At 41.8% G+C, this 24,953-nt stretch overlaps 1 protein-coding gene across 2 annotated transcripts in view; it reads right to left on the bottom strand.

Moving 5' to 3' along the window:
* The window catches only part of col22a1 (collagen, type XXII, alpha 1), a 260,574-nt gene that overhangs the window by 222,051 nt on the left and 13,570 nt on the right, over positions 1 to 24,953 (bottom strand). For both annotated transcript variants that reach the window (XM_055633867.1, XM_055633868.1), the window contains exons 2-3: positions 23,687 to 23,810; positions 7,234 to 7,800 (exon numbers count right to left, since the gene is read on the bottom strand). In XM_055633867.1, the coding sequence (XP_055489842.1) occupies positions 7,234 to 7,800; positions 23,687 to 23,774 (655 nt within the window). In that variant the 5' untranslated portion in view covers positions 23,775 to 23,810. The remainder of the gene's footprint in view (positions 1 to 7,233; positions 7,801 to 23,686; positions 23,811 to 24,953) is intronic.

The following is a 24,953-nucleotide window of genomic DNA, read 5'->3' on the forward strand; positions in this document are numbered from 1 at the left end:
ACTGACCAGCAATCCCTGTTAACCATATACCATATAACCATATAACAATTACAGCACTGTTCACTAGCACTATCTTACACACATGAGGAATTTACATTTTTACCAAGCCAATTAACCTACAAACCTGTGTGTCTTTGGAGTGTGGGATGAAACTGGAGCACCTGGAGAAAACCCACGCATGTCATGAGGAAAAACTCCATACAGACAGCAGCCATAGTCAGGATCAAACCTGGTCTCTGGCACTGTCGGGCAGCAACTCTACCACTGTGCCACTGTGCTGTGCTGCCCTGCCCTGGGTAATCACCCTGGGTAGAAACATGAATGGGAAAGCTACATTCTCATGTATATATTGAGCTTGCATAATTCAACAATTCACAATATCCAATAAAAGGTTATAGCTGAATTCAGACTAATGAACAAATACCATGGAACAGTACAGTACGGTCACGGATGAACACGGAGGGGAGGCTGGCTGGACTATGGTGCTATCCTCACCTGGGTGCCATTTATGTTATGTTGTGGACTTTATGTGTTTGTGCTTTTTTTAAATTTTTAATTCAATTTCAATTTTAATATGTTTAATTATTTATTTATTATTTATTATTTATTTTTATTATTTTTCTTGTGATTTTTTTTAACGATATTGCCTGTAAGGAAAATTCATTTCGTTGTCTCAAATTGAGACAATGACAATAAATTGAATACAATACAATACAATACAGCATGGGAACAGTCCCTTGGGCCCACACTGTCCATGTCAAACATAATGGCAAGTTAAAATAAACTTCTCTGCCTGCACGTGATCCATATCTCTCCAATTCCTGCATATCCATGTGGCGATCTAAAAGCCTATCACATCTGCCTTCACTACCACCCCTGTTAGCACATTCCAGTACACACTTCACTCAGTGCAAAACAAAAACATGCCCCACAAATCTCCTTTAAACTGTGCCCCTCTTGCCTTCAATCTATGGCCTCTAGTGAAAGACTAACTTGTATGATTGGATATTTTTCAAACCTCCAAAAAATCTGTCAAATGCACAAAACATAGACCAGGAGCAGACCCTTCGACTCACAATCTTTGTGTCGAACACGATGCCAAGATAAACTCATCTCATCTGCCTGTACATCATGTATATCCCGCCATTCCTACCTATCCACGTGCCTATCTAGAAACCTCTTAAACGCTTGTAAATGTGCTTGAGACATTGATCACCCTTCAGTTACTTTTTCTTATCTGCCAACTAGAAATTGAAATATACTACAAGATGTGATGATATAGAATAAATGAGATAGCTCAACCACTATCAGCACAAAGGCCTGAATGAGTCTTTGTGCTATAACCTGATTTGATGAAAAACTTATACATGTCTAATCATTCAAGAAACCCATATCAAGTGTAAAATATTTTTCATTGTATCAAAATCATGTACTATATTTATTTATATAGATGTAAAGATATATCTCAGTCTGAAGAAGGGTCCCAACTCAAACTGACACCAATCCATGTTCTCCAGGGATGCTGCCTGGCCAGCTGAGTTGCTCCAACACATTGTCTTTGCTTGGGAAAACAGCATCTGCATTAATGTGTTTCTGGATATCTCTCCTCTCTTGTTTCAAGATAGAATAATTCTAGCTACGGTGGCGCAGCATTGGTGTTGCTGCCTTACAGAGCTTGCAGCGCCAGAGATTGGGTTCGATCCCAACTACGGGTGCTGTCTGTTCAGAGTTTGTACATTCTTACCCTGTCCGCGTGGGTTTTCTCTGAGATCTTCGGTTTCCTCCCACACTCGCAATGGCCATGTCCCACGGTACGAGTTCATTCCAAGAGCTCTTCCGAGTTTAAAAAAAATCAAACTCGCGGTAAGCACGGAGAATGAACGTAGCGGGTACGTCGGAGCTCGGGGACGTCTCTTAGCGGCTCGTAACGCTAATGGCAGGTACTCGGGAAGACTCTCTAACGGCAGGTAAGCTCGGGAAGACTCGTGAAGATTTTTCAACATGTTGAAAAATGTCCACGAAAGCCCCGAGTACCGACGAGCGCCCATTACCGTAAATCTCCGAGTTCAAATCAGGGCAAACTCGGGAGAGCTCTTGGAATGAACTCATACCGTAGGACAGGGCCATTAGACATACACGTTTGTAAGTTAATTGGCTTGGTGTATGTAAATTGTCGGTAGTGTGTGGGATAATGTTAATATGTGGGGAACGCTGGTCGGTACGGACTCGGTGGGCTGAAGGGCCTGTTTCCACTCCGTACCTCTAAACTAAAACTAAACTAATTTACATAATCACTCTTCATTGTTAATAATTTCAGTTTCTTGATCAATGATGAACAGAATGTTAATAATGCTCATGATCTCATCAAGATTGCATTTAAATTTTAAAAGTACTTTTTAATGATACGTTTCCTAATAGTTTAACAATTGCAAAATTACCATGCAGTGTAAGTATAGCCTTATCATCTGAAGCACATTAAGGACCACCTGTTTGCACTCTATTGATCTCTAATTAGTTACTCCAATAATAAAAATGACAGTGCATTTAACTTCCTGATGAGACTTTATTGGTTTAAACTTTTCAATAGCAGCATTCTAACTGTACTTTCCTGTCCTCAACCTGTAGTTGTTCAATAAATAAACAATTCATTAAAAGGTAATGTAGTAGTCCTATCCTCTAAAATGTCTGGTACCTGCAGTACTTTAAATCCTCTGTTAAAATCTTACTGGCAATGGTATGATTTCATTATTGTCATGTATACCGAGACACAGAGAAAAAAAATGTTTGCGTTCTATCTCGTCAAATCATGCCATATATGAGCATAATCAAGCCACATACAAGTAAAACAGATAGTGCAAAGGTGTATGTGTAGGAAGGAACTGCAAATACTGGTTTAAACCGAAGATACACACAAAATGCTGGAGTAAATCAGAGGGTTGGCGTCTTGACCCGAAACGGCTAAGGGGATCAGGGGGTATGGAGAGAAGGCAGGTACGGGATACTGAGTTGGATGATCAGCCATGATCATATTGAATGGCGGTGCAGGCTCGATGGGCCGAATGGCCTACTCCTGCACCTAATTTCTATGTTTCTATGTTTCTATGCACACAAAATGCTGGAGTAAATCAGAGTGTCAGCGCCTTGACCCGAAACGTCACCCATTCCTTCTCTCCATAGATGCTGCCTGTCCCGCTGAGTTATTCCTGCATTTTGTGTCTATCTTTGTTGGTGCAAAGGGAAACATACCAGAGTACAGAATATAATGTTACAGTGTCATCGAAGATTTAAAAAAGTGCAAGGGAGTAAATAAATTGGAAGATTGGGATTACACTCTTAGTTTAATTTATGAGAGAACTGTTCAGTAGTCTGGTAACAGCAGGAAAAAGTCTGTTCGTGAATCTGGTGGTATGTGCTTCCAAACATTTGTTCCTTTTTCCTGACAAGAGAGGGGAGACGAGGGGTTGACTGGGTTATGAAGGGCGGTATGGTAGCGCAGCGGTAGAGTTGCTGCCTTACAGTGCCAGAGACCTAAGTTTGATCCTGACTATGGGTGCTGTCTGTACGGAGTTTGTATGTTCTCCCCGTGACCACATGGATTTTCTCCGGGTATTCCAGTTTCCTCCCACACTCTAAAGACGTATAGGTTTGTAGGATAATTGGCTTGGTATAATTGTAAAATGTACCTTGTGTGTGTAAGATAATGTTAATGTACAGGGTGATCACTGGTCAGTGTGAAACAGCCTGTGAGACAGCTTGTTTCCGCGCTGTATCTCCGTATTAATGAAAATCTAAACTCAATTAAATCACAGCTGTGATGAAGAATTATGATACTTATCTTGGAAAGAACTAAAAGCTACATGGTCTAAAGCAATTGAATGGTCTGAATGGACAGTGAAGAAAGCTAATGTCATGTTGACCTTCATAACAAGAGGAGTTGAGTGTAGGAGCAAAGAGGCCCTTCTGCAGTTGTACAGGGCCCTGTTGAGACCACACCTGAAGTTTTGTGTGCTGTTTTGGTCTCAAAATTTGAGGAAGGACATTTTTATTATTGAGGGAGTGCGCAGCATAGGTTCACAAAATTAATTCCCGGGATGGTGGGACTGTCATATGTAGAAAGAATGGAGCGACTGGGCTTGGAATCACTGGAAATTAGAAGGATGAGAGGAAATTTTATTGAAACATATAAGATTAGTAAGGGATTGGACACGCTTGAGGCAGGAAACATGTTCCCCATGTTGGGAGAGTCCGGAACCAGGGGCCACAGTTTAAGAATAAGCGGTAAGCCATTTAGAACGGAGATGGGGGAAAACCTTTTCACCCAGAGAGTTGTGAATCTCTGGCCAATTCTCTGGATGCTTTCAAGAGATAGTTAGATAGAGCTCTTAAAGATAGCAGAGTCGAGGGATATGGGAAGAAGGCAGGAACGGGGTACTGATTGTGGATGATCAGCCATTATCACAGTGAATGGCAGTACTGACTCGAAGGGCTGAATGGCCTACTCCTGCACCTAATGTCTATTGTATATTTTCTATTGACATAGCAAATGATGTGTTAAAAATGATGTGAATTTTGCCAAATTATTGGGAAAGAAGTAGTGTTCGGAGATTATCTAAACTGAAAGCATGATGAGGGGCATTGGACACAAATTGTGCAGTGTGGTATTAAAGAGGCAACTTCTAGCCTTCTATTGAGCCTGCTTCTTGAAAAGCACACTTTTAGCCTCAATGTCGTGCCAGAGTTTTAAAATAATTAAAGAACACACCCCTGATCAAAATACAGTTGGCAAACGCTTTAATTCCCTTTTCCAAATAACCTATGGCTAAGGAAATCCACATGAAAATGCACAGACTGTGGACACGTCACACTCCATGTGTTTGACATCATGCAGTCAAAATGATTTGTAGCTGGACTGAAAGTAGAGTTGCCTTGGAGATGAATACAGTGCCCTTTAATTACTCCTTTCAAGTCATTTGCCAGTTTCTCAAGTAAGTAGATGCTTTCACGCAGTGAAAATTGATTATTTTGTCCATGCAACGCTTAGAATAAATCCTGGGCTGAAATAGTTCTGATTACTATTTATTCGATCAAATATGGCAAATGGTTGATAAATTATTAGTTCGGTAGGTTTGTACACTGTGAATGTTTACAACTACAACCCATATTTGACCTCCAACAACTCAAAAATTATGATATCCAAGCAGGTTAACTTTCTTGGTCTTTACCTTCAGTAAGTAAAGTAAAATGTCAGTGCAAAACACGGTCTGTTACATAAAAATGCCTGATCATTAGGCTAAGTGATAGAGTTTAGCGGAAACTCTAATGAAGATTTAGCACAAGTTACTGGCCGCTTTAAAAAATGAACTTAGAACATTTACAGCACAATGCCTCTCCCACCTGTTGCCATTTCTGTTCAACTCATGATAACAAAGTTCCAAAATGAACAAAATGGCCATTTTGTTTTGTACCATCACAAGTTAGAAATTCATCATAAGTTGTTCATATTAGTCATACAATATGAAAGTCAATAGCATCAATGTTTGGAAGCAACCAGAACACAACGCACTGCTGCAACTTCATTTTGAAGCAACCAAGGACAAATTACTATCCTGGTGTGTTTTGAAGGTTCCTGGAAAAGATTGCTGAAAAAAAGCTGAAAAATGAAGAAAAACACAATATTTCTTCATAGCGTCCATTCACTGATTAATAACGGTGTAAAACAATCCTCTGGACGAGGAATTGCTTGGAACATGCAACGAACCACCAATAAAGTGCTAGAGTAACTCAGCGGATCACGCAGCATCTCTGGAGGAAAAGGATATGTGATGCTTCGGGTCGGGACATTTCTTTGGAAGCTGAAGAAGTCCCCAAAGTCAGAAGAAGGGTCCCAACCCAAAAAGTCACCTTTCCTTTTTTCCCCAGAGATGCTGCCTGACACGCCGAGTTACTCCAGCACTTTGTGTCGATCTTTGGTATAAATCAGCATCTGCAGTTCCTTATTTCTGCAACCAAACCAATAGCAATTTAGTGTATACACTCAGAAATATACAGTGAATCTGTTAGCCATTCCAATCAACAGGGCACTATCAATCTTTATGATAAACATAAGCTTTCTTTTACCTTTCTCTGTCACTCTTTCACAATATCCTACTAATCACTTTCACTCATACAAACACACATGCACAGAATTCAATCAGTCAATTTTCAAATGTTTTGTGTTGTGACATGGTAAGTATTCTGTTTAATGCTTCTCCAGGATGAATTTAAACTGATTGCCATCAACAATTATTTAAAGAAAAGCAGCAGGGACTTTCAGCCACTATCCCAAAACACTAAGAAATGTTGTCGGAAGGGGAATGCCTGGAATCGATCTCAGACCATCAGTTCAAACCTTACTGAAATTTAATTGAGGCTTTTACTCGGAACATTGTACACTCACCTGAAACGTGGAAATCTCTCTAATAATATCAGTAACATCTTATGTGTGCATTTCAACTCTCAAGGAAAAAGGGTTGGAATGGTGCTTCTGGGCCTAACCGATAGGCTTTAACCCACCACAAGATTCAGGGAGTTTTTCCATTTACAACATATTTTTGGGCGGCACAGCAGTACAATTGCTGCCTTACAGCATCATAGACCTGGGCTTGATCCTGACTATGAGTGCTGTCTGTACGGAGTTTGTATATTTTCCCCGTAACTGTGTCGATTTTCTCCAGGTGTTCCGGTTTACTCCTACAAAGATGTGCAGGAGTTTATAGGTTCATTGGCTTCTATAAATTATAAAGATAGAACTAGGATAGTAACGATGATCATTGGCCGACGCAAATTTGTGGGCTAAACATCGTATCTCTAAACTAAACCAAACTAAAATAAAATAAAATATTTTGTGGAGCCAGAAACAACCTCCAGAATTCACATCCATCCCTCCAGCTCCCAGCTAATGTACCACATGCTGCTCCCAGTCACCTGTAACCTAAACTTTTTGTTAGTTTTGCCTTACATTGGACAAACAATATCAGACCTGGATCTCAGGCTTTGATTGTCAAATAATTTATATCACCATAAATTATGTTTACAGGCAGTTTGTAAACAGTTAAATAATGGATGGTTGCAGTCATATACAGTACATCTAAAATTGAAATCTCAAACAGTACAAATACACATATGCTTCTTCAAAGCCACAGGTAACATTCTTTTGCCTGATGTCTGATCAAATAACAAATAGTAGGCACTTACTTTGGCACAGTCTCTGTCGTAGTATTCCTCGAATCTTGTCTATGGCATTGAAATCAGTGACATGGAACATGTGAGCAGATTTGGGTTCAGAAGCAATCTCCTCCAGTTCCTCCCTCAGGGCATCACCAACACCCACTGCAAAGAGTCTGATACCAGCAGAGTGGGCCAAAGTCGCATTTGGCAAGACTTCATCCTGGCTTCTGCCATCTGTCAAGAGGATCGCTACTTTCTGGATGTTCGGATTATTTGGCCTTCCGCCTTGCCGCTGTGAGAAGCTGTTCAAGGTAATGTAGCCAATTGCCTCCCCAGTTATGGTGTTCCCACGTCGGTATCTGATGCTTGCCGCAGCCTGCTTGATGTCCTCTATGTTGTGATAAGCACCTAGGTTGAACTCAGTGTGTGGCTTGTCACTGTAGCTTACAACTCCTACCCTGGTTTTCTCTGGACTGATGTCGAAACTGTCCACCAAATTGGCCACCCACTGCCTGACCTTTTCAAAATTCTCCTTCCCCACGCTATAGGAAGTGTCCAGCAGAAAGACCAGGTCATAGTGCACGTTCTTGCAGCCTGTAAAGGAACCAGAGTTCACAGGTAATACATGGTACACATTGAAAAGCATAAGCACTGCACCCCAAAGCATTTCACTGCAACATGCTGCCTCAAAACAGTGACTGTCAGAAACATAAAAACCCAGCTCTTTCTCGCAGCTCCTTTGTGCTCCTTTTGAGAGCAGAGATCCACTTGAAGTGATGTACGACACAATTGAAGGCTGTTATTATGTGTAGTTCCACAGATCCAACCTCCCACAAGAGATTGCTGAAACCTGCCCTCGTCAGACTGATTGTACTACAGAAGTTGGTTTTGTGTTCTCAAGGAAATATAAATCTTTCACTTGTGGTTTTATAAATTGTTTTCAATTTTAAATCAAAATGTTGTTGCGTAATGATTTCAATGCAAAACTATTAATGCTTTGCTGTATCGATGATTTAATTATGATTATTTTTTAAGAACATGAAATTAAAATTATTACTTTGTGATTGTAGATATATTATAGACTATTTGCTTTGAACAGGCTTCTTCATGTTAGTTTTTTTATTGACCTGTAGCACAAGACTCGAGGGCAATGCTGCTTCAGCACATTCAGGGGAAACACAATATTTCACCACTTCTCAGCTATGGATAACTTTTCCCTCTGGCTAAACTGTAGCAGAAAAGTTGTAGATAACATTTGCAACTGTACAGTGCAACATTTCTGCTCCATTAACAAAACTTACATTTTTACAGCATCAATCATTGATGTCTGAAAGTGCAATTAAATGACTTGAAGTATATCGTAGTCAAATGCAATGGAAAAATAGTGTGCACCCAGGTCCAGAGATAGTAATACAATGAATCTTTTTTAATATGTAGGTTAAGGAAGGAATTTTTCACCTTGTTCAGAAAAAACTATGGGACTTCATCTATCTATCTAAGATCATGTCTTATCTGTCTATCTGAGATCATGGTCATTCTAATTTTATTGACATATCCAGAGAGTGCTACTTTTAATTGCAGAACTGGGGAGATATTTGAGATTGAAGACAATAGTGGAGTGTAATTTAGATTTCTCTTTCTTGATGATGCAAATTCCATCGATAGCTGTCTGAGTGGTCAATCCCATGTTTAACATAACCCTGTCTTCACATTTGGATGCAGCTCACAGCAAGGTACTTGACAATGAGCAACAGCTGTAAGGTGAGTTTCCTCACTACTTCAAAGGAACTATGATAACAATGATATCCATTGTCATTTTAGGTGAGGTGCGTGCAGACTGTGAATTAATCTGCAATTTAGCACAACATAAGTCCATCAAGTGAGAAATACATTGGGGAGCTGTGTTTACAATCTCTTTGTTACTAAATTATGAAGTGAGTCGTTGACAGGGGTAAACCTCCAGCTATTTCTAACTTTTTTGTCGATGCTGTCATTGCATGCAGAACTATATCAAACTATGTAAAGGGTTACTAATATTGAGACTATTGATGTGCAGCCACAATTGTTTTTAAGAATAATATTTAACTGATGCCATGTTTTTAAACATCATCCTTATCTTAAAAGAATCAAGTCATAACCGGTACTATAAAAAAAACTGATTGGAATCCAGGGCTGGGATGGTTGCCAATTTGCAGCTGAGCATAAGATGACCTAATCTATGACAGATGCAGCCTTGGTGTTTTTTTCACAGAAAACGTGAGTAAAGTTGCTGTTGATTTTATTTTTCAGCAGTCCGATGTGCAGGGCTACCAATCAAGTTGATTAAATTAGTGGGCAGCACAGTGGCACAGCGGTATAGTTGCTGCCTTACAACACCAGGAACCCGGGTTCGAGCCCGACTATGGGTGCTGTCTATATGGAGTTTCTACGTTCTCCCTGTGACCGTGTGGGTTTTCTTCGGGTTCCCCGGTTTCCTCACGCATTCCAAAGACGTACAGGTTTGTAGGTAAATTGGCTTTGGTTAAAAATTGTAAGAAAAAAATGTCCCTAGTGTGTAGGATAGTGCTAGTATATGGTTTGACCACTGGTCAGTGAGGACTTGTTGGTCCAAAGGGCCTGTTTCTGTGCTGTATCTCTAAACTAAGCTTAACTAAACAGCCATCCTCACCACCTGGCTAACTGTGTCAGGATAATATGGCATTAATGAGGGCTGAGGTCCACTCAAGGCATTTCTGCTCTCACCATTCTGGTGTTGGGATCATTCTCTCCTCCTCCTTCTCCCAAACATTTGACAAAAAATTAGTCTTTTTTTAATTGGTGATTACTAATATTATATTTCGCTTGGGTAGTTTACACCCCAGCGGTATGAACATTGATTTCTCCAATTTCAGGTAGTCCTTGCTTTCTCCCTCCTTCCCCTCCTCTACCCAGCTCTCCCACAGCCTACTGTCTCCGCCTTTTCCTTTTTCCTCCCACCCTCCCCCCATCCACATCAGTCTGAAGAAGGGTCTCGACCCAGAATGTCACCTCTTCCTTCGCTCTATAGATGCTGCTTCACCTGCTGAGTTTCTCCAGAATTTTTGTCTACCTTCGATTTCTCCAGCATCTGCAGTTCTTTCTTAAACATTGTGCATTTACCTGATTGCTTCTTCTCATGATTTGGTACATCTGTAAAGTTCACCACTCATTTTCCTGGGCTCCAAGGAATAAAGTCCTAGCCTGCTCAACCTTTCCCAAAAGCTCAGGCCTTCGAGTCCTGGCAACATCCTCGGAAATCTTTTCAATGCACTTTCAATGCATCAGCGCGGCGGCATCGGCATCGGCGGAGCTGCGGGCCTGAGGACGGCGGCGGTGCAGCGCTGGAGTACCATTGCGGGGCGGGCGGTGCCTTGCCTGGGTCGCTGAGCTGGAACTGCGGTGAGCTGGGTCCGTTGCGGAGCTGCGGGTCTGTGGAGCGGCTGCGGGCGGCGGCGCTGAACTTTCCATCGGGAGCCTGGAATCTCTCGTTGAGATTGCCAGTTGAGCTCCATTTGGCGCGGCCTTGTTGGCTCCGGAAGTCACGGTCTCGAGTAAGGAGGCAGCCGTTTCCAGGGTTCCCATTCCGCTGAGAGGACTCTCCCGACGCCGGAACAACATCACCCGGCAAGAACGGCCTGGAACATCGGGCCTCCGTAGAGGCAACTGTGGAGGCCTCAATTGGCCTGACTATGGGGGAACTGGGGTCGGGGACTGGACTTTGTGCCTTCCCTCATAATGGGAACCATTGTGGGGGGATGTTTTCATGTTAAAGTTCTTTAGTCTTGTCATGTTTGTATTCTTTTTTTTTTTTTTTTATGTGCTGCATTGGCATAACAAATTCCACCAGCCTGGCTGTGTGGTCATTAAAAGAATCAATCAATCATTCAAGTTCAAGTTCGTTTGTTTATTGTCATATGTCCCTGTATAGAACAATTAAATTGTTGCTTTGCTTCAGCACACAGAACATAGTAGGCATTTACTACAAAACAGATAAGTGTGTCCATATACCATAATATAAATATATACACACATGACTAAATAAACTGATAAAGTGCAAATAACAGAAAATGGGTTATTAATAATCAGAGTTTTGTCCGAGCCAGGTTTAATAACCTGATGGCTGTGGGGAAGTAGCTATTCCTGAACCTGGTTGTTGAAGTCTTCAGGCTCCTGTACCTTCTAACTGAAGTTAGCAGGGAGATGAGTGTGTGGCCAGGATGGTGTGGATCTTTGATGATGCTGCCAGCTTTTTTGAGGCAGCGACTGCAATATATCCCCTCGATGGATGGAAGGTCAGAGCTGATGATGGACTGGGCAGTGTTTATTACTTTTAGTAGTCTTTTCCTCTCCAGGGCGCTCAAATTGTCGAACTAAGCCATGATGCAACCGATCAGCATGCTCTCTACTGTGCACCTGTAGAAGTTAGAGAGAGTCTTCCTTGACAAACCGACTCTCCGCAATCTTCTCAAGAAGTAGAGGCGCTGATAAGCTTTTGTGATAATTGCATTAGTGTTCTCGGACCAGGAGAGATCTTCAGAGATGTGCACGCCCAGGAATTTGAAGGTCTTGGCCCTTTCAACCATATAGATATATGTTGACATAGATGGGGCTGTGGGTCCCCCTCCTACTCCTTCCAAAGTCCACAATCAGTTCCTTGGTTTTGCTGGTGTTGAGGGCCAGGTTATTGCGCTGGCACCATATGGACAGTTGCTCGATCTCTCTTCTGTATTCTGATTCATCCCCATCAGTGATACGTCCCACAACAGTGGTGTCGTCAGCGAACTTGATGATGGAGTTCGCACTGTGACTGGCTACGCAGTCATGAGTATAGAGTGAGTACAGCAGGGGGCTGAGCACGCAGCCTTGAAGTGCTCCCGTGCTGATTGTTATCGAGGCTGACACATTTCCACCAATACGAACAGACTGTGGTCTGTGAATGAGGAAGTCGAGGATCCAATTGCAGAAGGTTGCGCAGAGACCCAGTTCTGCGAGTTTGGTAACCAGCTTGGAGGGGATGATTGTGTTAAATGCCGAGCTGTAATCGATGAATAACAGCCTGACATATGAGTTTTTGTTGTCCAAGTGGTCCAGAGCGGAGTGGAGGGCCAGCGAGATCGCATCCACCGTTGATCTGTTGTGGCAATAAGCGAACTGCAGTGGGTCCAGGTTTTTGTCGAGGTAGGAGTTGATTTGCTCCATGATCAACCTCTCAAAGCACTTCATCACCACCGGCGTTAGTGCCACTGGTCGATAGTCATTGAGGCACGTCACCTTACTCTTCTTGGGCACTGGTATAATTGATGCCCTCTTAAAGCAGGTGGGGACCTCAGACCTCAGGTAATGACCCTTCTGGGCAGGACTATAAAACCCTGGATACCTGGACGTGAGTCAGTCACTCTGGAAGGTCATGCGGGAGACGCCATAAATGTGATTCTAAGCTGAGCAATGGAAATGGAAATAGAAATGAAATGAAAATGCAATGAGCTTTGGCCTTCCCTGTGCTTGAAACTGCAATGGAAAGGGAACTGAAATGAAAATGAAATGAGTTGTTTGGCCTGCCCTGTGCTTGAAATGGAAATGGAAATGGAAATGGAAATGGAAATGGAAATGGAAATGAAATTAGTTGTTTGGCCTGCCCTGTGCTTGAAATTGAAATGGAAATGAAATAAAATGAGATGTTTGGCCTGCCTGAAACCACAAATTTCGGCCCACAAAGCCCCTATTAAGCGAGAAACCATCCCTTTTGCCCAAAATGCCCGTATTAGCCCAGGAGGAGCATTTTGGCCCTAAAGGCTCATGCCAGGCCAGGTAAAGTCCAGAAAAAGTGCCTTTCACTGAGATTTCACTCAGATTTTTTTTTAAATAGTCCCTTCGCCTCATCAGGCCTGTACTAGCCCAGGAGGAGTCCCTTCAGCCCATCAGTAAGTATTCCTCCTGAAAGTATTAAACCTCACCCCTCCCTTCTTTGGCTCCCTGTGAGATCCAGGCCAGGATAGACATCCATCCTTCATTGCTGTGATCCGCAGAAAAAGATGAAAAATGTCTAAAATTGATTCTCCACCCTCTCCCCCTTCTCTCTCACAGAGTCTCTCACCTGTTTTGGGCAGAATTTCTGGCAGTTTCTGAGCTGCCAGCCCACCAGCCCTGAGTGACTGAGCTGCCAGCCCACCAGCCCTGAGTGACTGACCTGCCAGCCCACCAGGCCTGAGTGATTGAGCTGCCAGCCCACCAGGCCCGAGTGACTGAGCTGCTAGCCCACCAGGCCTGAGTGACTGAGCTGCCAGCCCACCAGGCCTGAGTGACTGAGCTGCCAGCCCACCATGCCTGAGTGACTGAGCTGCCAGCCCACCATGCCTGAGTGACTGAGCTGCCAGCCCACCAGGCCTGAGTGACTGAGCTGCCAGTCTATCCTGCCTGAGTGAATGAGCTGCCAGCCCACCAGGCCTGTGTGACTGAGCTACTAGCCCACCCGGCCTGAGTGACTGAGCTTCCAGCCAAAGAATCCATTTGGCCCACAATGGCCATATTAGCCCTCTGGAAACCAGTCCCTTTGGCCCACAACACCCATACTAGCATGCCAGAAAGGCCCCCCCCACTGGCCACCAATATTAGAATTGGTGGAGCAGTGGAATAATGCGTTGGGGGACCAGCCCTCCTGTGTGAACATGGGACGCAAAGGGTCCCATTTAGTCTAGTAAGTACTAAAACTTTCTCTACCTCATTCCTTCAGCAAAGGTCCCCTGATGTTTCATCTATAGGGCCCTTGATATACAGATTTAGAATAACCGGTATATAGAGGGCACTATTTAAGAATATTAAGAATATTTTTCTTGAATACATAAAACAAATTCCACCCCATCCGTGCCCTTTACATGATGGGAGACCCAGTCAATATTGGGGGAGTTGAAATCTCCCATTAAAGTCATAGCATTATTGAGTCACAGTCATAGTTCATTGAAACAGGCCCTTGAGCCCAACTTGATGGGCCTTTCAGCCAAACGCTATACTACTCTATTATTTTCTCAGCTCTTTTTTACAGGAAAACATACCAAATCCCTGAATTTTAGCGGATATCTGAAACGATTTTGCCTAAAGCAGGCCACAAAGGGCCAAGTTAAATCAAATCCTTATTCTTGCATTAGTGTTCACCAGTGAATCACACACTGAAACATCTCTAATCAATTATCAAGTATTTCAAATTTACAATTGAATGCCACAGGCTACTGATCAGTCTGAATTAGGCTAAATTTATGTACCAGCTGACACTTTGCTCACGATAAATACCTTTTAAAATTTATTTTATTGAACAAATACCTCAATAAATTTATTTTTATTGAACAAACACAGCGTTCAGGGAATCAATTGATCTGCCCAGAATGTACCCTGTTATTAGATATATCCTTGAATGAAGAGGTGTGCCCAGTACAGGATATGGCCTGTTTAGTTTTTATTGTTATATGAAATGAAAACAGACTGAAAATGATGCCTTGATTAAGTGAGCAGAGTGTGTAGAGTCTTCATACAAAGACAGGATGTCTGAAGAAGGGTCTCGACCCGAAACGTCACCCGTTCCTTCTCTCCAGAGATGCTGCCTGTCCCACTGAGTTACTCCGGCATTTTGTGTCTACCTTCGACAGGATTTATATGACGGATATACTTAATGTTAGCACATGAACGAAGAGAAATAAAACAAAAACAAAAACAAATGATATCAAGAAAGACAGGGGACAAAAGATTATATTCGCCGTTCAGACCTCAGTGAAGCAATTTTACAACTAAATAAGGGTTTTTAAAATATAATCATTGCAGTAATATAAGAAGCATTAGTCCATAAAAAAGATCTGACAGCAGCAATGTGATCAGTATCAGATAATTTGTCTCACTGTAATTGGGGTGAACCTTATGGTTCTGCAAAATAGCATCATGGAAATATTTGCAACCACCTCATCTGAAAAGAAAACCACCCAATGATAAAGCAGCACCCTCTCAATACTGCATTATGATATCTATAGATTGGTTATTTCATAGTAGCCAATTATAGTGTTTGTGTGTAGAAGTTTGCGCCGTCTGCAAAAGCCTGACGTCACATCAGCAAAAGCAGTCTTTACTGCCGCACCCAGTACCCCACGTTAGCCACCAACATCTTTGAATGGCATGGCAGACACTATTTGGTCCTTGTAGACTCTTGCTCTGGTTGGTTCGAACTCGACTTATTTTAAACCACTACTTCTGAAGCAGTTATCGAAAAGTTGCAGCGCCACCTCTCCGTGCACGGCTCCCCTGCACGTATCCAGTTTGACAACGGCAGACAGTTCATCAGCCAGGCTTTTAAAAACTTTGCACAACGATGGGACTTTCAACACATTACCAGCAGCCCTGAATTCCCACAGTCCAATGGACTCACCGATCACTCTGTCCGGAGTGCAAAACAACTCATGGAGCGGCCATACCTTGCCAAATCAGACGTGTACCTGGACTTGCTCAACCTAAGGAATATTGCGCGGGATCCCATACTGGGTTCTCCAGCCCAACAACTGATGTCTCGCCAGGCTGCTCCTCTGCCTGTGTCCCAGCAGCTTTTGCAGCCACAAGTTTGTTCCCCGACTGCAGTTCAGAAGCAACTACAATCCAAACATGACACACAGAAACGTGCCATTATTGAATGGCGGAGTAGATACAATGGGCCGAATGGCCTCATTCTGCTCCTATCACTTAACACCTTATAATCTTATGATCAAATGTTGAAACCTATCCTTAGAACAGTGGTATTAATGGAGAATCTTGAGAACAACAGGCCACTGTGGATGACAAATATCACAAAGAGGCAGAGACAGATATTAGACTTAGATGGTGTCTGAGATTCATGGAGAGCCTCCCAAAGGTCACTAGAAATTCTTCAGAAGTGGGAATTTGGAAGAAAAATCCGGCATTGCTAAAAGCAGCTAAACCTTGAAATCATTGCATTACCCTAAAACCCATTTAGTTTGTTAATTCTATTCGGGACGAGAGACGTGTTGTCCATACAGAGTCCAATTTACATATAAATGTGACTCCAGGCCCACAAATGCCATAGCCTCTAAATAGTCTATGAACTACTCAGGGTCGGTTAGTGTAATTGACCCCCCCCCCTCCCTTCCTCTATCTACAACACCATTCAGGAAATAAGGCATTTTCAGTGCTGGCATTACATTATTTACTTTCTTTATGTGCACAGGAATGATGCAGCTGCTTGATAATTTTCTATGCTACATTCAAAAGGCTGTCAAACAGCTATTCCTTACACAGCACAGCTCATCTCCAAGGATCTGTCCTGCCTGTTTATTTTAACATGCAAAGTCAGGAACAGAAAATAGCCACATGAATACCAAAATCCAGCTTCAAGCAGCAGAAATAAGCATCAGGAATTTGGATGTGTTGAACTGGAAAGTTTCCATTCACTAGCATAGTGGAAGCAGGAGTACAAATTCCTGTGAGAAGCTGTGTCACAATTTCATTGGAGTCAGTTACACAGTAAAACTCAGATCATAGAGAGCGTTGCAACATTACCACTTGGTTCTATGATTTGTTTCCTGTCAGGGCATCTTCCTGTCAGGAGGATGCAAGGCCAGAACTAGTGACGGAGGAGATAAAGGTATGAATTTATAAAATGCAGGGCATCCTCAAACACTTTACAACTGGGGAGACACTTTCAAATGAAGCTTACTATTTCAATGCAGGAATGCAGCTGTTATCAGGCAACTGAACCACCCTACCAACGAGAGAGCAGTCCTATGCTACTATCTACCTCATTGGAGATCTGCAGGTTATCTTTGATCAGACATTACTGGACATTATCTTGCGCTAAACATTCATATTATTTTCTTTATCACGTATCTGTATACTGTGGATGGCTCGATTGTGATCATGTTTGGTCTTTTCTGCGGATCAGTCTGAAGAAGGGTTTCGGCTCGAAACGTTACCTATCTCCTTCGCTCCATAGATGCTGCTGCATCCGCTGAGTTTCTCCAGCATTTTTGTGTACCTTTGGTCTTTTCTGCTGACCGTTTAGCATGCAAAAAAAGCTTTTCACTTTAACTCGGCACATGGAGCAAGAAAATAAACTAAACTATAAGCTAAGCTAAACTAATTTGGGAAAAGCAATGTCTCATAACACTGACAATAGTGAACAGATAAATAGTTTATCTCAAATTCAATCAGAGAAAAAAATAATAGCTTCCATGCTATTATTTGAAGTGAAACCATGTATTTTATGCTCATCAGAAAAATTACAGTAGGTTGAAGTCTTGTTTCAATAAGATGCATATAGTATTCTTGCTTTCTTTGCTCGGGCATTGAGCATAAGAGTCAGGAAGCCATGATGCAGCTGTATAGGACTTTGGTTCGGCCATAGTTGGAGCATTACATGCAGTTCTGGTCGCCCACAATATAGGAAGGATGTGAAGGCTTTGGCAAAAGGTACAGAGGAGGTTTAACAGAATGATGGCTGGATTAGTGGGTATTAGCTACACGGAGAGTTGGACGGACTTGGATTGTTATCTCAGGAACACTGCAGGTTGAGGGACTCTGGCACTGTAAGATAGCAGCTCTACCGCTATGCCACTGTGCTGCCCCTGCACTGAGGAACTCCTGGATGTCCTCGACTGAGTTCATTAACCTCTGACAATCCCAACTGTCTTCCTTTGTGCAAAGTGTGACTCCATTAGAGTGTTTTTCCCTTCATGTCTATTGACATCAACACTACCACCATTTTTGAATGCCACGCTCCATTACATATACCCTTCAAGGTCAGTCAGTCTCACCTGGAATTCAGTTATTTGATCTATGTTTGGACAAAGCTTGTGGTAGATCATTTCTAGCTGTACGCAAATGATAAATTTCCTGATCATTGAGAGTAGACTAATTGGCCTATAAATTGCTGACTTGAATTTTTTCTGCTTTTTATGAACAGGTCAAATTTTGGCAATTTTCACGGCTGAGTGTGATGAATGCCAGAGATGAGCCAGTCTTCCAACATTACCTAGCTAGCCCTGACGTACAGCTGGGTTGGAATACAAGTTTTCAGCACTGCAGCTGGGATGTTCTCTAGACCCTAAGCCTTTGCTGTATTCAATGTCCACAGCCATCTCTTCATAACATTTTAGACGGATCAAATAGCTGACAATTAATTTAAATGATGGTGCTGATTTCATGGATTATTGATTTGGATTTAACATGGCTGCAATTTATTAGCTTTGGCTTTGGCGTCCATGTATTGAGCCCTGACATCGTTGAGGATGGGGATACTCTTGGTGTATCTTCCTCCCACTAGCTATTTAATTGTCCACCATCAATGATGGCTTAATGTGGTCAGACTCCAGAGATATGATGTGATATGTTGGCTGGGAGATCACTCCACTCTGTCTATTGCCTGCTATCTTTGCTGCTTACCCTGCATGTAGTCCAGAGTTGTAGCTTCACTATGATAGTTTCTCATCTTTAGATATTTCTGGTGCTGCTGCCAGCATGCCTTTATGCACACCTCAATGATAAAAAAAATAGATCCAAAAAAGTGGACATGTCCCCAAACTATTTTCATCAAATGAGTAGGACTTCAAATTTTCAAGATGGAGATGGAAAGGTATTCTTGGGTATGAGTAAAGGAGAGTAAAAGGAATTGAAGAAATAATCAATTATAATCCAATGCAATTTTTCCTGTTTTTTATAAACAGGTCAAACTTTGGCAATTTTCACAATTCTGAAGTCTGAAATATCTATTTCTGTTGCAATTTGCTTACAAAAAAAAAGGTAGTCACACGCTAGCTTTCTCATCACCTTTCTTAACATCTTACTTATAAATGAACAATAATGTGTTCCACTCAAATTTGTTTGGAGTATGTGTTGATTCTTTAACTAGGATTGATTGGCAGCACAATTTATTTTCCAAGCTTTTGACATAGAATAAAACAATGGTGCAGACATTATTGATCTTGATTGATTTTTAGTAATGCCGCCTTGAGGCTGATTTTTTAACTTTGAACCTGCCCTTTTTGTATATGTTTGACTCAGCAAATGAAATTCCATTGAGCAGGGAACTCTGAACAAAAGTGAGGTTAACAACATTTTCTGTGTGTTTTTGTTCACTAATCCTTCCCCAAACCCAAAACAATTTTGATATCTCAGCACTCATTTTTTTTCACTTTTCATTGCTGCTCCATTCAACTGCCACCCTCGCAAAATTGCTTCAGAAATCTTTTTCCTCTCAAAGCCTCTCCCTTCTTCAAATCTACCAATCTGACCAAGTATTTAGTCACTAGTACTAATATCATCTTTCGTGGTTCGGTGTTTAACTTTGATTTATAAAGCTCCCAAAAAGCATTTAAATGTTTTAAATTGTTTTTAAATACTTTAAAATAGTTAATGTCCCACCTTTCTCTCTAAAATGTAAAAGGATGAGAGAGAATCTTATTGAAACATATAAGATTATTAATGGTTTGGACAGGCTAGTGGCAGGAAACATGTTCCCGATGTTGGGGGAGTCCAGAACCAAGATACATTTAATTGTCAACCAGGGGTCACAGTTTAAGAATAAAGGGGTAAGCCATTTAGGACGGAGATGAGGAAACACTATTTCACACAGAGAGTTATCTGTGGAATTCTCTCTCTCAGAGGGCGGTGGAGGCTGGTTCTCTGGATACTTTCAAGAGAGAGCTAGATAGGGCTCTTAAAGATAGCAGTCAGGGGATATAGGGAAAAGCCAGGAACAGGGGACTGATTGTGGATGATCAGCCATGATCACATTGAATGGCTGTGCTGGCTCGAAGGGTCGAATGGCCTACTCCTGCACCTAGTCCTAATAGTCCTAAGTAAGCAAGTTTATATTTTTCTTCTTATAATGACACTCTGAATTCATTATGTAACAGGAAAATTCATTTCTGTGGATGCAGAATCCATGCTTGTATCCCTCTAAACCTATCATATCCATGTACCTGTCTCAACTACCTCCTCCAGCCACTCGTTCCATATGCCTATCACCTTTTGTGCAAACAAGTTACTCTCAGGTTTCTATTAAAGATTTCCCTCCTCACTTTAAACCCATGTCCTATGCTCCTTGATTCCCCTCCTCTGGGCAAAAGACAATGCATTTACCCGATCTATTCCTCTCATGATCTTGCACACCTCTATAAGATCTCCGCTCATTCTTCTATCCTCAAAAGAATAAAGTCCTCGCCTGCTCAACCTCTCCCAATAGCTCAGGCCTTCGACTCCTAGAAATATCCTCGTAAATCTTTTCTGCCCCCTTTCCAGCTTAGCTACATCAATATTAGCATCTGCAGCCTTTTGAGCCAGGTGAGTTTCCTGCATGCTATGCTTTTGCCATGAAAGATTACTGCTCACGTCATATGCATGTTGTATAATCTGGGTGACTATCTCATGTGATTCATAAAGAAGTCCAGCTTAACAATGAAAATCTAAAACATCATCACAGTGCAGTCTATCTTTCTCCGAGCACTTTGGAAGTTTGCAACCCTGGTAAATAATACAGAGTCCATCGGCTTCTGTTCATGAGAAGGCAGTCACACAATACAATACAATACAATACAATACAATACAATACAATACAATACAATACAATACAATACAATATAATACAATGCACTTTAATTTTCCGTTTAGAACTTTGGTTTCTGCAGCCACACAACAAAAATAAACAATTATACAAGACACACAACCAACTCAATTCACACAGACATCCATCACAGTGAGTCTCGTCCTCACTGTGATGGAAGGCAAAGTCTTGTCTCTCCCCTGCTCTCCATCTTCTCCCGATGTTAAAGCCCCCGGCGGGCGATGGTAAGTCCGCAGCATCTAAGGCCACGCCGGCGATGTAAGGACCCCCTCCCGGTCTTAAAGTTGGAGCCCCGGCGGGCGATGGCAAGTCCCGCGGCCGTTAAAACCGTGCCGGGCGATGTCAAGCCCAGCTCCTTGCCGTTTTCAGCCTCACAACTCGGGCGGGAGAAGCTGCCCCCGCGGGAGCTCCAAAAAGTGGTCTCCCACCAGGGACCCGCGAGCTCCCGGTCACCATCCACAGGCCTGCAGCTGGAGCTTCCGAAGCCCCGAAGTTTGGTCACAGTTGCCTGCCACCACAGCTCCCCATGCTCCGAGGCCGGCCAGCCCCATGATGGCAAGTCTGCAGGCTCCGCGACTGGAGCCCCCAGGTCATTTCAGCTGGAGGCCCCACGGTGCTAGGCCCCAACGACAACGGAGACCCGACAGGGAAAAGGTTGGGTCTCCATGCAGGGAAGAGATTCAAAAGTTTCCCGCCCCCCACATATACACAGTTAAAAAAACAATATAAAAAACAGTATAAAAACCACTGCAAATGGGACAAAAAATAAATAAAAGGACAGAAGAACTGAAGGGGCCATGCCATTACAGCGCAGCCTCACAAGAGTAGAGACACCCTGAACAGCAGTTTGTTGCAACTTGTGATTTATTGTAAATAGCTGTAACCTCACCATTACTGTTTCACAGCTTCAGTGATTCAGTTTTGATCCTGACCTCGAACGCTGTCGGTGTGGAAATTGTATGTTTCCCTGTGACCATATGGATTCCTCCAGCTGCACCAATTTTCTGCCACATCCCAAAGATGTGCAAGGTAGTAATTTAATTGCCCACTGCAACTTGCTCCAAACGCCCAGGTGAGTGGTAGCATATGGGGAGAGTTTATAGGAATGTTGGAAAATTAAATTGGGATTAATAGAATTAATTTAAATGGGTACTTGAGAGTTTGCATGAATTCAGTGTTCCAAAGGATCTGTTTCTGTAGATAGACACAAATTGTCAGAGTAACTCAGCGGGTGAGGCATCCCTGGAGAACAAGGATAGGTGATGTTTTGGGGCGGGACCTTTCTTCAGACTCTTTGATGTGCTGTATAACCCTAGCTTTTGTACGTTTATTATTGAACCCCATTGATAATTTCATAAACTATTCCGCACATTTTATTCATTTCTTAACCTTCCTGTAAATGCAGAGTTAAATCTACACAGAAGTCAACGACAGCATTTTAAATCTACACATAACGTCAGCAGTTTAAATCTACACATCAACGACAGCAGTTTAACTGTACAAATTAAACATTGCCTATTTGTTTCTGAATTCCATCTGCAGAGATATAACTAATTATATCATTCTTTTTTTAATGATGAAATCTGCTTTGGCTACCACATATCACTACCCTGCATTTGCACGCATTGGTTTCTCTGTTCATTTAAATTCAGACTATTTATGGTGCATTCCTTTCCCTATTTTTAACTTACAAAATGTATTACTTTACAACTTGGAAACTACAGAGCCTATTTTGATGGAACTAATGGTGGAAGCTAGACCACAAGCAGTGAACCACAAGTACTGCACCCAGTCACACTGAGCTTAGCCTAATTTAAGAAAGGGTAACGTTCATATGGTGTTCTTTAACATTTCAGGACATCCAAAATAATTTCATAGACAATTCAGTGCCTTTCAAGTTGCTGGAACTGAAGATTTGCAACCCCAGATTTCCTTCAACAGAGAAAATACAGATAATTTACTTTTGGTTAGGTTGAAAGGTAAAGGTAAATATTGATCAATACACTTGCATGTCCTCCTTTGAGTTTGTGCAAATAGTGTGGTCGAACCTTTGAAATTCAGCTGAAAGTTTCTCAGATAAAAGCCAGAAAACGTGATTTGATGGGCGCAGTTCTGAAGGATGAGCAAGCACGCAGGCCTGGTGTATGTGGCCATTAACTTTGAAGATGACAGGGCAAGTTAAGAAATCCATACAGATCCAACACTTTATAAATAGAGGCCCAAATACAAAAACTAAAAGTTATGGTGAACCTTTATAAAACACCAATTTACACTAGCAATTTGCATCCCATTCTATGCATCACATGGGCAAGATGCAAGATGCAAGGTGCAAATGAAGATTTACTCAAATTGTTCCAAGAATGAGTGACTTAAATTGCAAATAAAGGCTGGAAAAGCTTTGCAGCTCTCCAGTGGATTAAAGCTTGAAGATTGAAGATGGAATTTCAATCAAAGTTCAAAGAGGAGATCAGAATGTTCAAAAGATAATGTTTAACCACTCTCAACAGAAAGTTCAATAAGAGAGGAAAATGTTACATTATCAAGTGTTGGAAAAAGATGCATAAAATGGGAATTTCAAAGACTTTACACTGGTTTTATTTATAATTACAAACGCTTGTAGGGACAGAAAATCATTTAAAAATTGAATTAAATTGGTATGTAAAAAAAGTTAAATACAACAATGATGAACTGGACAAAAATGTATATTAAAAATCCCCAAATTTTAAAAAGGTTGAAGTTTCTCTATTCTGTAATTTCAACAACTCTGCAGAGATCTGAAGCAAAGGATACCTGAAAACAAAGGAGATTATTCATATCTGACTGGATGCAATGTTAATAATGAAATTGGCACCATACCTGCTCTTTCTGCAGTAGTCTCCCCTCCAAACCATAATGACAGAACTACGATGACATATATCGCTCGAGACATAGCTCGAAGTACCATCCCTTTTTGTTGGTCAACAATATTAGGACGTTTAGCCTGTAACAAAATAGAAGTAGATTAATTATTAAGTCATCAGTTCTGGATTGCTATTGAATGAACAGAAGACCAGCCAGATGTATTTTCTGTTCTGTATGTTCCCAATCTGAAGAGATCTGGTCGCATATCAGATCAATTTAGCTTGGCATCATGTTCGGCATAGACATTGTAGGCTGGGGGTCTGTTCCTGTGCTTACTTTTCTATTGTCTCTGTTCCATGTAATCATCTGTGAATCATAAACTTTTAGACTTTATACTTTTGAGATAAATTGTGGAAACGGGCCCTTCGGCCCACCGAATCCATGCCGACCATCGATCACCCATATACTAGTTCTATCCTACACACAAGGGAATATTTACAGCAGCCATTTAACCTACAAACCTGTATGTCTTTGGAGTGTGGAAGGAAACCAAAGCACCCAGAGAAAACCCACGTGGTCACAGGGATACCATACAAACTCCATGCAGACATCACCCGTAGTCAGAATCGCACCCAGGTCTCTGGCGCTGTAAGGCAGCAGCGCTACAGCTGCGTCATTGTATCACCCTATTAGATATATTTAGACATTTTCAGTCTGCCTCCTCTCTTGAAGATTTAATTGATTGATCTACCTTTCTTCTTTTGAGAACAGAGAAATGCAGATATTCCCTCAAATGAGATTAACCAAAATGACTTGGGACAGTGATCGCACAAGCAACTATGAAGAAAGTTCTCATCCTTTTGGTTGAACTAATAAACAGAGCAATGTTAATACCATAAGCATCTGGAATGTCTAATTAAAAAAACCCACAGAAAATGTTACATTTACTCAGCACCCACAGAAATAATATCTTTTTTTTTGCAAATTGCCAAATTTTCAACAGAACTAGAAATAGCTAAAGAGGTACATGTTTTAAGATGCAGAGAAGGTAGGGATGAGAAGGAGCAAACCATATGTTTTGACAGCAAATAACCTGCTGTTTCCTTATCTTATATAAAAAATGTAAGAGACCAAAGGGAGATGTTTCATAGTGGGAGTGGGGTGGAATGTTAATGTGACAGGGTCTCATGGCCTGTTTGGAACAGTTCTGCCAATTGATCACCAAATGTTAAGGAGACCACATTGTGACTAGGGAATGAAAAGGAGTTAAAATGGCAGCTCC

This window comes from Leucoraja erinacea, chromosome 4, assembly GCF_028641065.1.
Source record: "Leucoraja erinacea ecotype New England chromosome 4, Leri_hhj_1, whole genome shotgun sequence".
Taxonomy (NCBI): Eukaryota; Metazoa; Chordata; class Chondrichthyes; order Rajiformes; family Rajidae; genus Leucoraja; species Leucoraja erinaceus.